We start from the raw sequence: 13,214 nt of genomic DNA, 5'->3' as shown, positions 1-13,214 counted from the left end.
GAGAAGGAAGGAGGCTTGGGGGAAGTATCTTAGGCTGCTGTGCAGTTCCGGGAGAACTTGGCAATGTGGTTGGGGAATCCTCAAGTCAAAGCCCTTCATGTCCTGTCTCAGTATTCTTGCTGTGTGCAGACATTGGCTGGGAGAAGCCGGTGGGAAGTGTGGGTTTGACTCAAATCTTGAGATGGATTTCACAGGGAGCAGCTGGGGCTGGGCTGTTAGTCATTTATACTCCCTGCAGTCAAGGAACTGCATTCCCATGGATGTTGTAAAGACACAGTTTCTCTTAAAAACAAAATAAAAAAAGCCTCTTCAATTTCTGGATTTTATTGAGTTCAAATACAGAATAGATATTTGTAAAATTGATTGGATCACATTTTAATATGTCTCAAAGTAGGAAAAATTACCTTTAATTGAGTTATAGTCACTGTACCTTGAAATCTGTTATTAGACAATAATTGAGAAATAGAACATTGAAACAAATCATGGGTTAAAATACCCTTTTAGATACAGTCAAGTTTATTTGCTTCTGTTTCTTTTCTTTTCCGTACCCCTGAAATGCTCAAAATATTCTCAAGTTTAATTTTGCTTAAGACCAAATAAAGTCCTCATTATAATAAATAGTCCTACCTTAATTTACTACTTTGTCTTGTTTCAAGTATCTCCACCCTCCCCCACAAAATTACTAACCGAAGTTTTCAGTTTCAGATAACTTATTCTCACCGTTAATGAAGGACCCAAATGAAGAACAGAGAGTATAGAAAATGTATTTTTAGGATTATTGTGGAGGCATTCCAGAAGGATGCAGAGATCAGTTTAATTCCTCTCTGTTTTGACTACTTCTATTGAGGTTTACATCAGTAGGGTTCATATGTCAATATGAATCAAAAGGTTAAATGTATTAAAATGGACTGGTAAATAATAGGCCATTAAGCGAAGACATTAAAGAAACATAGTGGGACAATCTAATGTGACCTCATATTGTCATATGGAGTACACACTTAAGAACACACTTAATTTAAGTACACACTTAAATTGTGGCGAACATTTTTGTCTAGCACATACTGCCAATTTTCTGAGTTTACATAATAAATTTATTCACTTATGCTATAGTAGATTGCCAGAAAGATAAACTTACCTCATGCTTCAGAGGTAACTGCACAGAGTTTCATAATTAAGCAATTAGTTTATTATTCAGTGACTGCTGTGTGCTGAATTATACTAGGACCATAAAGAGGTATACTCCTGCCCTTAAGAAGCTTATACTTGGGAATCTGAAGATAGCTAATGTTTCATTAGAAAAATGCAGTAGTTAAGGCGTACAGCAAAATGCATGAGAGGACACAGAAGAAATTAGTGCTGTTTCAGAGGGAAGTTTCTGAATAAATATTTAAAAATCCATTTGTTTTTCCAGTATTTCTATACATATAAATCGTAGCCTCTTGAATCCTGCAGTTTATTTCTCTGTGTTTGTGTGGGTTCTATGCAGGTACCTTGGACTCTGAGTTGTTCTTTGTGTCTATAATTGACAGAGCACTGAACTGTCTGGTTAGTTTTTATTCTGAATTAATGCAGTGCTTTTTAAATTCTTTGGAGTTTGTCTGCAGTAGAGGGGAACTTCATCTGTAAGCATCATTTACTCATTTTAACTTGAGAAATATGAAATTTGTGCAAAGAAAAACAAATGATTTCAGCAATGGGTTAGGAAAGATGGAGAGCAGACTAAGTTGTATCTTCCAAGCCCATGTAATAATTATTCACAGATTCCGATAGAATTTCTATGTTAAGTACTTGACTGGTACTTGTTTATAATGTGAATTTAGCTTGTGCAGCTGATATATTTTCAGTGTCATATAGCCATCGTTTTACTTGTAAAAACATCTACTTGTGTTTAGAATGAACATGTTGACTGAAGTGTGAGCTTTCTTTTTTGTTTTGTGTTTTGTTTTTAAAGTATGAGCTTTCTAAAGAATATGCTTGCTTTGGCTTTCAGATATCTTCTCAGTTCCTTCGGCACAATCATGGAGAAGGCATTTTCTGTGATGGCCTTCGAAAAACTTGGATGAGCTTTTATGGTTGGGCCTCAGGCATCACACCTGTTAGGGTCCCTTGAATTTTGTGCTTGGAGTTTTGCAAAAGGGTCATAGGTGCTTGTTCGAAGTTTAAAAATGCATAAAGTGGTTTTTTCTCCTCATATTTGTGTTCAGCATAGTGATAATTAGCCATAGTGCAATTGTGTACTAGAGGAAACCTGCCTGTTTTCAAGGGCAGAAAGCTGCTTTGCTGCTGGAGTGATGTACATGGGGCATCTTTCTTTCTTTGTCTTGCCGATTAACCTTTTTCCAGGTCGAATGATTTTTCTTTGATCATTTGCTTTGTTCCTAAGATTGCCTTGGAACAGCTCTATTCCTCATATTGAGTGTCTTTGAGATTTCTGTTTACGGTTTATTTACTTTGCCCCCTGTTGCGTGTCTGTGCCTTCTAGTCTCCTGCACTGTTTACATTTCTCTCACTATTTATAATTACAGCTCTGGCTGTGCATTTTCCTCATCTTTGTCTGTGGGCTTTGCCAGCCCCAGTCCTTACAGTGCACCTTCTGTTTGCTGCTGCTCTTGAGGAAACCTTCAGCCATCCTAAGCCCTAGATGGACATACACACACTCCTCCACCTATAACTTTTGTTAAATACTTTATTTCATGCAAGCCTCCTTTTTGATAATTAAGGTAAGAGTAACAAAATGAGCTTACAGTATTTGCTTTCCGAATCATCAGAACTGAGTCCATGCTTTAACACCTAAAGAGAAGTGCCTTACTCGCTGAAACCAAAGGTTAATAACCAGTATTTCTAAAGTATAAAGATGTGCTTGGAGCAAGGAGAAGAATATTTTAGTGCCGATTTTATTGGTATGCTTTTGTTTGCTGATTGCATATGGTACCCATGAGAAGGCAAGTGTTGTCCTACTTGGGACAGCAACTCTGTCTTTTTATAGAAACTGTTCTTATCAAGTCACCAATTTGCCAAAGCCAATGTTAATTTATTGGTCATCTTATTTGACCTATTAGAGCCTCTGACTGAGTTGATCACCCTCTCTGTTGAGAAACTTTTCCTCCCATATTTCCTGAGCACCACAATCTTATTTTTCTTCTACCTTTTTGATGCATTTTATACTTAAAATTTTTTTTTTTTTGAGTTTACTTATTTATTTTGAGAGAGATAGAGACAGCGTGAGTGGGGAGGGGCAGAGAGGGAGATAGAAAATCCCAACCAGGCTCCATTCTGCTAGTGCAGAGCCAGATGCAGGACTTGAACTCATGAAACTAGGAGCTCATGACCTGAGCCAAAAAACTAAGAGTCACACGTTCCTCCACCTGAGCCATCCAGGTGCCCAGATGCCTTTTTCCTTTATTTGCCCACCCTTGAAAGCAAAACCTGCCATTGAAATGCCCCATCAGTTCCTGTATGTCACCTTTCCTTTCTACTACTCCTAGATGGTTCTATGCAAGACCTTGATTTTTATGTACAGTTGCTGTGGTCATCTTTTTCTTGAACCTGGCTGTCCTATATCCAGTTTTCTTCTCCACTTTATTTCGATGCTCATCACTAAAATGTATTTCTAACCCAACTCCCCTTTTCTGTCGTTCCAAGCCTCTTTCTCCCATCTTAATGAATGATTTATTTTCTACCTTAATAAATGATAATTCCATCCTTTGAATTGCCCAAGCTAAAAAAAACCTTGGAGTCAATCTTGACTCTCATTTCAGATAGTGATTTTTATCTTTTCTCATAGCTATATCCCTACTACTGAGAAGTGCTGAGGGGGCACCAATAAATAGACTTTGAGGGAATGAAATGGTTGAGCTAGTAAACAGAAAGTGAATTCTGCATTCTGATGCCCAAAGATAGAGGCTTTAGTTAAATTAGGATGTTTCCAGGAAGGCAGAAGCTCTGTTTTCTTACCCTCATCCACTTCATAGGGAGATAGATTTTGTCACGCTATTAAACAATTAGAATGCTAAATACAAATTAATGAAAATCGTATATGCTACACTTTGGGAACATGAAACAGGATGGTGATTCTTTTATGATGAATATCACAATGCCATTATTTCCTTGAGCTTCTGTTAATATCCCCTGCTGACACAGGCTAGGTACCCAATAGCTAAACATTTTTTTTTTAATGTATTAATGATTCCTAATGTACATTTTAATCTCAGAATTTTAAAAGCAGGGTTTATTCTATTCTCCTCTGAAACCCATTTCTCATAGTGTAATACACTCTGGCTCCATCCACACTGTTGCAAATAGCAAGATTTCATTCTTTTTGTTGGCTGAGTAATATTCCATTGTATATGTATATACACACACCATATCTTCTTTATCCATTCATCAGTTGATGGACATTTGGACGCCATAATTTTGCTGTTGTTGATGATGCTTCTATAAATATCAGATTGTGTGTGCCCCTTGAAATCTGTATTTTTGTGTCCTATTATGCTAAGTGAAATAAGAGAAAGACAAATACCATAGAATTTCATTCATTTGTGAACTTTAAGAAACAAAAGAGAAACATAGGGGAAGGGGAAAAAAAATCGTAAGAGACTCTTAACTATTGAGAACAAACAGGGTTGATGGAGGGAGGTGGGTGGGGAATGGACAGCATGGGTGATGGGTACTAAGGAGGGCACTTGTTCAAATGAGCACTGGGTGTTAAATGTAAGTGATGAAACATTAAATTTTATGCCTGAAATCAATTTTACCATATGTGATAACTAAATAGAATTTAACTAACACTTGAAATAGCACCCCCGCCCACCTCTTTCTTTCCTTGTACTTTATAGCTTTGTTAATGGTACCTCCTCTTGTCTAGTTGAAGAGCAAAGGAGAGGGGATCTCACGAATTCTTTTCTTCTACCCCATGTCCACCCAGCCATCAAATTCTGTCAGTTTTCATAGATTTCAAATGTTCAAGCTCTCATCATTGCTCACTAAAGTTGCTTCTACAATAGTTTCTTAACTAATATTATTACCTCTACTGTTGCCTCTCCTTTACATTCCTTGTAGTTTCTCCTATTTCCAGTTGAACCTGAACTTTCTGACTTGGCATACAAAGCTGTGCCTCATCTGGCCTGTGTCCTTGTCCAACCTCATCTCTAGTGACTCCTGGAGCCACTCTCTCCTGAACCCTTTGTAATGCAACGGAAGGGCCCAGGGCCCAGGTTTTCTAACCGGTTAATTCCTTAGATGCTGAGAACATCTCATCTCAGTCCTTCACTTCATCAGGCTGCCTTCCTATTTATCTTTAAGAGTCAATGCCGTTACCCAGCTGTCCTTGTTTTTATTTGGTTTCTACACATTCCCAGTATATATGGAACATATCTCTTCTACATAGTATATTTTTATCATTGATCTATTGTCTTCATGAGGACAGGCAGCATGATCCTGTTCACCTTCATAGTTCGTGAGCCTTTTCCACTGTCTGTAGGAATTGATTTCTATGACATAGATGCTATATTGGCCCCTGCTTCTGCCGGCATGCTATATTAGTTTGAAATTGTGTGATAAAACAAGTCTTTATGTCTGAGTATACATTTTTAAAAACCTAGAAGGAACTCTTTGGTCCTTACCTTGATTACAGAATTTTTTTTGTCTATAAGGAAACATTACATTTTGCTGTGTATTTGCATATTTTCCTAGGCCTGTGTTTACATGACATCAATTTAAGAGCGGTTATAGGTCATGATAATGGCAAATTACCATTAGAATTGGGAAGGGATTTTAGATAATGAACTTAAATTCATTATTTCAGCTTAAGTCAATTTTCTGTTTTTCCTTTTATAGAAAATTGCCCTTTAGGATACTTCCTGGAAAGAATGTGGATTATCCTTTTCCCTTCTTTCTCTTCAATTTCATGCTGCTATTGTTCTACACATATTTACTTTACATTTAGATCCTATTTCCTGCTAATTTTTATGCTGCTATTTTTGCTGCATTGAGCCCTTTATAATTTACATCTTTTCCAGAAACCTCGTGATTAATACTAATTTATTTGCTCAAATGTAGAGAAATATTATTTAAATGTTCTTTGAGATCTTTTAAAAGTCTATACTATTGCTGAAAAGGTATTTTTGTCGGTACTGGGTAATGAATGACAGGGAGGTGGAAAGAGTATTTTAAACCTTGTGACATGAACCAGTTACAGCTGAGTGAATGTGTACTGGAAAGGTAGCCTCTGTTTTTAAGTTGATTCTTTTTTTTATTCTAAGTATTTCCCTTTTCTCTATTTATCTTCTGGCACATTTCCTTCCTCCCGTTTAAATAGTCTTAAGTTTTGACAGTAGAGGCATGCTGGTCAGATTTTAGTATTTAGACATCAAATACAATAATTACGATATATTTCAACCAGCAGGACCTGAGACCCCTGGAGGTGTCTTAATCCAAAAGAGACATTTTAAATTCATATAAACCTTGCCTCAAGGGATGGAAAAAGGACAATTTAGGGAACAGCATGAGGTTAAACATATTGATCAGTAGGCCAGTCATTCTTGTTAAGACTCTGGTAGAGTGTAGACAGAAAAATAGCATCATCATCAACAACAAAGAGTTCTTCACTTCTCTAGAGACCATCTCTTTTGCTTCCAGTCTCTCTTGCTTCCATTATATGGATTTCAGATAATGAAAGATAGGTTTTAGCCAGGGATACAAAAAAAAAATGCATATCCAGTTTGAAATTTGGGGTGTTAAATAACTGGAAAGTATAGTGATTTTTACATTTTTAGCACTTAAGGTATATACTAAATGATTTAATTAGCTATGTTATTTCTTTATGCCTTTGGAATAAACATGACCTATATAATTTTTTAATTCTTGCGAAAGTGTAAGAACCATTGCCTGGTTAATTCTAGTAATTAATTGTGCAGTGATAATAAGATAGTTATAACAACCCCATTGACCAGATTCACGACACTTGCTGACCTTGAAGTGTTTGAAACTTTGGGTTTCTCTCCATGAATGGCAAGTTACTTTACTATGTCAGGTAAGTATTACCTATCCAACAGAGATCTATAATTTTTCTACTAGGACATTCAGTTTATGTTGTATGCACGTATAGCATGGAGTGATTTTCTTGGATAAGAGCTGAACTTTTGGCTAGAGTGAAATTTTTATGGAACAGCTCCAGTGCCTAATGTTTCTCTCTCCTCTCCCACAAAAAACCCCCCAAACAAATAAAAAAGAAGAAAACCCCACCGAAACTATATTTCTTATTGAATTTTAATTGACTAAAATAATTTACATACAAATTATTGTTCTAATAGATTCTCCTGGGAAGAAAGGTATTTAATGATTCTTGGAACAAAACCTTCATGTTTCAGTTGTATTCCTCTTTCTTTAATGTTGGAATCCAAGCTTAAGTCTCACCATGCAATCTATTGTAGGTAGCATGTATGCAACTCATCAATGCCCTTGTTACATCTCCTGATGATTTGGACTTCAGGCTTCACATCAGAAATGAATTTATGCGTTGTGGATTGAAAGAGATATTGCCAGTAAGTGCCCTGCAGTCTCCTTATTAATATTTAAATTAGAGGAGTACTTGAATAGGGGGAAATTTAGATAAATTACCTTCAAGAATAATTTATCTGCGGGGGAAAAAGGCTTGAGTATAAAAATCTATTTTTGAAATATAGATAAGATTGGAGTATTAACACTTTAAGTGTTTGAATGCTGTAAATCAAGTCAAATGGTTGGTTTATTGTTTATATGTTTTTCATTAACCTTTTTGCATTATTAAAAATAAAACCGTTAATTGTCATTTCTCTTTCATATCTCTAGAATTTAAAATGTCTGAAGAATGATGGCTTGGATATCCAACTTAAAGTCTTTGATGAGCATAAAGAAGAAGATTTGCTTGAGCTCTCCCATCGCCTTGAAGAGATTAGAGCTGAGCTTGAATATCCTTTTGTTCTGAAGTTACTGACCTATGTAAAATTGTTGCTAAACCCCAAACAAGCAAACTTCACACCCCAAGATACTAAACTTCTGAAGCCATTTCTGTATAAACAGTATAAAGCCAAATCTTTATGAATCAGATTGATTTTCATATAAACTTTTCTTAATAGTTTCATGTGTGTTTTTCTGAGTCCATGCATATGGAAATGGATGTTCCAACCCACAAATTCCATGAGGCCTCTTGTGTATGTGTACAGTGTGTTGTTTTTTCTTCTCATGTGTGGCACCTCCCCCTCCTCTAGTGCTCTCTAGCATTAGCCTATTGGCTCCTGTCCTACACCTTGGGTGCACACCCCTATGGGCCTTTGTTAACTCTGTGGGTCTGCAGATCTCTGTGCTTTTCCAGAAATCCACCAGGTTCCTGTCCTCCACTGGGGCTTCCCCATGGTGGATAATGCCTGGCACCATCTCTCTTGGTTAGGGCACTCTGTACACCTAATATGGTATTTCCAACCAGCTGCCTGTTACCCTTGCCACCCGAAACATCTTGGCTTGAGAGAGGCAAATGGTTGGAGTTGATTTTGGAGGAGAAGACAGTGCCAGGTGAAGTTACCATTTGCATACAGTTTTCCTCTACTTCAATCCTAACTACCTGTGTGGTACCATATGTTGAGTATACATGATGGTATGGGGTAAGACACACAATAATCTTTTGAAGCCTTACAGAACAGATTCTGTGCTGTGTTATTGGTTGTTTGGTGTAGAGAATAAATAAATTCACATATTCCTTAATCAATGTACTGAAGCATATGATATTTACAACATGGTGTGGAACACAGTTAAGGAAACTAGAGCGGAAGGATATTTTATTTCCATTCTTCAGCATCTTTTGCTGATTCGAAATGATTATTTTATAAGGTAAGAGGAAGCTATGTTCTAATGTTAAATTTCACTAATAAAATTCTATTAATTGTGAAATTCACTTGATGTTTGATTTGGGCAAGCTCATAATTTTCAGATTTTTATTTCTGTCTTAATACTGACTCATGGAATGTGGCATTTCTTCTGGGCATATATTAAGACCGATGACAGTAAAATGATATTACTGTTATTTTGTAAGCTGCACAGATTCTTGTTACCAAGTTTTCATCTGAATAAAAAATGCGAACTAGCAACAAATTACTAATTTATCTTGTGATGGATAATGTTTTCTCATTAGTCTTTAGGTAGTAGGAATGGGGTTGATAAGTTTCTTTTTATAAGTTACATGAAAGGCAGTAAACATTGTTTTTATTAGTATTTAAGTAGCTAGAAAGTGCCTGGGTAATACAGTTGCACTTAATGTTGCTAATGTATCAGAAAAGCTAGACAAATAACATTCAAGTTAGATTATATCTCAGCCATCTTGAGTTTAACAAATTGTTTATTCCATCTGTACCTTATCTATCTGTAGCTGGGCAAGCATATTAACACCTACGTTCCTAGGTGGTTCTGAAGGTGACACATAGTAGCATGGATAAATCTCCTAGCCAAATATCTGGGCACCTGGTGTATGCTCAGTAAATGCTCTCTATATCTGCTTTCTACTTTGTTACTGTTTTATGAGGAAAGTGGAGATCCTTGAATATAAAACCATTTTTGGTGCATTTAATTTAGCTTTGCTGAGATTCCATTCTCAAATACTTTGGGTAACGTGTCGTTTCTTACTCTGCTTTCATGTGGAAGAATTTGCTAGAGATGTCTCATTTGGGCTGTGTCCCCTGGTTGATGTCGGAGGGTGTAATTCAGGCTTTTGATATATCTGACAAGTGAATAGAATAAGAGTCAAAGAAAAAAAAAAGTTTATGTTCTTTGGGATGAGCACAGATCGCCCATCTTATCTCCTCCTTTTGCAGCACAAACATACTAATATAAAATAAACAGTAATACATTGACAAAAATATTAATACAAATATGAATACATTAATTAAAATCAAAATAGTACATTGATTAATATTTTTAAATATCAGAGGTACTTGCTAGTTATAAAACTGTATTTTTCCCCACATGTATTTAAATTTGAAGCTTCCATTTACTCTAAAGTAAACCTGTCCTTTTTTTTTTTTTTTTTTTTTTAAGAGAGACAGAGTGAGAGTGGGGGAGAGTCAGAAAGAGGGGGAGACAGAATCTGAAGCAAGCTTCAGGCTCTGAGCTGTCAGCACAGAGCCCAGTGTGGGGCTCAAACTCATGGACAGCAATACTATGACCTGAGCCGAAGTCAGATGCTTAGCCACCCAGGCGCTCCAACCCTGTCCTTTTCTTGATCCCTATATGGTTGGTCCTGTCAACCTCTGATTGCTTGGTGCTGCTGGAGTTTTCAAGAATTCAAGAATATTATTTGCTTTCAAAGTTTTGAATGTGTCTTAATGCTGCCAGAGGGGGTTCTATATTACTTATGATCCCTTCATTTTTACCCTAATCCCTTAATCTGTGCTGCAGAAGGCCACGCGGTTGTGTCTACCTTTAAAATAGATTGAAAAGCACAACTCTCCTGGGGCATGCTCAGGCAATCCTGTTACTTCAGTGGAATTAAGAGTCTCAGAGAAATATTAAACTGTAGCCGCACCAAAGTGATGTTAGTTATTTTGGTCATTTTTCAAGTATCACGTTTTTAACTTGATACTTACGTATGTTGCATTCTTCGTGGACTCTTTAGGCCCCAGGACCTTGGTCTTTGTTTCACGTATGGTTGCTGTGAAGGCGTCATTCTTCCTATGATTTCTGTAATCAAGACCATTCCATCTGGGTTTTTTTTCCCCCATGTTCCCAAATTCTCATAGGTGGTTATTGTTGTTATTTATTCCTACAGAGAATATATTTTTATTATAAGATTGTGGCAGATTATGATCATTTAGATAGTTTTTCATTCATTTAAAAATTATTTAGCTTTTTATTTAAATACAGTAAAACTTTTTGGTGTGCAGTTCTGTGAGTCTTGCTCTTTTGGTTTTAGCTTCATGGTTTTTTGTTGGTTGGTTGATTTTCACTGTCTCCGATGGACGTGGACTTTACCTTTTAAAAATCTTTGATTATCTGAACACCTTTTGTTGAATGAACATTCTTAATTCCTATTGATATAAATAAATGTTTTCAGATTTTTAGAAATTGCTTTGCTTTAGAATGCAAGATAGTCCCGTTTAAAAGAATTAGCCGATAGGAAAATAAGAAAATTTTCTCACGTTCACATTTGGGACGAAAGGAAATTTTACTGAAATGGAACTCAGTTGGAGAATGTACATGCAAGGTAACCCCTGCCCCCAAGAAAAATGAAATGTGGAAAGAATATTGGAGTGTGGAGTGGGAGATCAAATTCATTTCTCTAACAAATACTTAATGGCTTACCATGTGCAAAATATTTGCCTAGTTGAACGTGCATGGGAGATAATTTCTGATATTTGATAAAAATACTAAAGAGAAAGTGAAGATGATTTTAAAATTCCTCCAAGAAAAATGACATATCAGTGAAGTAATGACAACTTATGTTCATCCCTTAATTAGGTTATTTACATATTCCTCTGACATATTCACTAACTCACCAATATTGCTCAGGGTGATTATTTTCTGGATGCACATTTCTAGAATCCAGAAGTACATTATTATTTTGCTAGTGTTGCCTTGAAAGAGATTTTGCAAGAAATTTCAGCTACTTTGTAAGTGAGCTTATCATTGGGAGCTGTGGAGGTGAGAAAACATTTACTGAAATAATGATTTATTTAAAAAGTCCACAAAATAACCTATGTTATTAATTAATAACCTATGTTATTAAGTCCACAAATTAACCTATGTTGTTAATTTAAAACATGTTTATATTAAAAGAACACTAGGATAACGTTGAATAAGAGTAAAAAAGAAATAGAATGCTCCGTCTTGATTTTCAAACGTGATTGATATTTCGTGCCTGTGTGTGCAATTTATGTACCTTAATTGTACATGTGGTTGTTATGGCAAGATAGTAGGGAATGGGAGACTATATTTTTGGAAGCAGTGTAGAACATTGAGGAAAGCATGGTAGTACCTTCTTGCTTTGACATGTACCCAAGAACACTGTCTTAAACATTTTTAGTTGATGACAGTCGATGACCATCTTTTGTCTTTGCTAATGTTCAGTTATTTTGGATTTTATTCTGCATAATGGGTCATTTATGAGGTGTGAGGTAAGTAGATTCAAGGCAGTAGAGAAGAAGCTCTAGTGAATAGAAGCGCCATCACTTACATGGTGAGAAAGATTTGGAGAGGAAATGTGTGCAAAAAGTCACTGAGGGAACAAAGAAGTTGTAGGGGTGGCTGGGGATGAAGGACTGACCTCATTGAGATAGCACCCACCCTTTCTGTCATTTTAGTTTGGTTTTGTTAATAAAATCTAGATATTTTAAATTGATTGGCTTCAGTTTTGTTTTTTAAATTTTTTTTTATGTTTTATTTATTTTTGAGAGAGAGAGAGAGGCAGTGTGATCAGGGGAGGAGCAGAGAGAGAGAGGGAGACATCAAATCCGAAGCAGGCTCCAGGCCCTGAGCTGTCAGCACAGAGCCCGAACTGGGGCTCGAACTCACAAACCGTGGGATCATGATCTGAGCCCAAGTCAGATGCTTAACTGACTGAGCCACCCAGGCTCCCCTTGTTGGCTTAAGTTTTAAGGGAGGTTCTTTTGCTTATGACGAACATAGGTGGACTAAAACCTGTAGTGACAACGTGATCCCTATTTGGGCATTTATTTAAACTCTAATTTTTGAAAAAAATTGTGTTTTGAGTTGTGTTTTGAGTACGAAATATTCATTTGGTACTGTATATATTTTACAGTATCTGTTTTTAATTGGACTCCGCAAACATTCTTAAAGTAGTAAACTGTATAGTTTTAAGACCTAGATAATTTTTTTTGAAAAAAATGGATATATTTTGGCTTGTATTAATAAAATGAATTAATGGTAGATATTTCAGTATTGTACAGTGGTAGGTTGATCTCTGTTGAGGACTGCTTTTAAGCACCTATCACTTCATCTCAGTGCTTTTTTTTTTATTGCTAATTAAGTCAAGGTTCTGACTTTTGTAAGCAAATCATCATTAAAATACTGTATGTGCTAAAAGAGTGTAAAAACTTAATGTCATAATGTCATTAGAAGAAGGAAAGCGATGACTGTTGTATTTACCCTCACTCCCATGTTAAATCTGTCATGTCAGTTGTTGACACTATACAAAGATAAATTATTGAACTTGAAATCAAGCTTACCAAAAT

At 36.1% G+C, this 13,214-nt stretch overlaps 1 protein-coding gene across 4 annotated transcripts in view; it reads left to right on the top strand.

Annotated features, from left to right (window-relative positions):
• DIAPH3 (diaphanous related formin 3) overlaps window positions 1–13,214 on the top strand; it is a 503,888-nt gene that overhangs the window by 154,932 nt on the left and 335,742 nt on the right. For all 4 annotated transcript variants that reach the window (XM_053216218.1, XM_053216210.1, XM_053216209.1 and 1 more), the window contains 3 exons: window positions 7,431–7,541; window positions 7,828–7,946; window positions 8,746–8,862. In XM_053216218.1, coding sequence (XP_053072193.1) covers window positions 7,431–7,541; window positions 7,828–7,946; window positions 8,746–8,862 — 347 coding nt within the window. The remainder of the gene's footprint in view (window positions 1–7,430; window positions 7,542–7,827; window positions 7,947–8,745; window positions 8,863–13,214) is intronic.

This window comes from Acinonyx jubatus, chromosome A1 (assembly GCF_027475565.1).
Source record: "Acinonyx jubatus isolate Ajub_Pintada_27869175 chromosome A1, VMU_Ajub_asm_v1.0, whole genome shotgun sequence".
Classification (NCBI taxonomy): domain Eukaryota; kingdom Metazoa; phylum Chordata; class Mammalia; order Carnivora; family Felidae; genus Acinonyx; species Acinonyx jubatus.
Note: the sequence above shows the minus strand (reverse complement) of the source record. Positions and strands in the feature narration are given on the sequence as shown.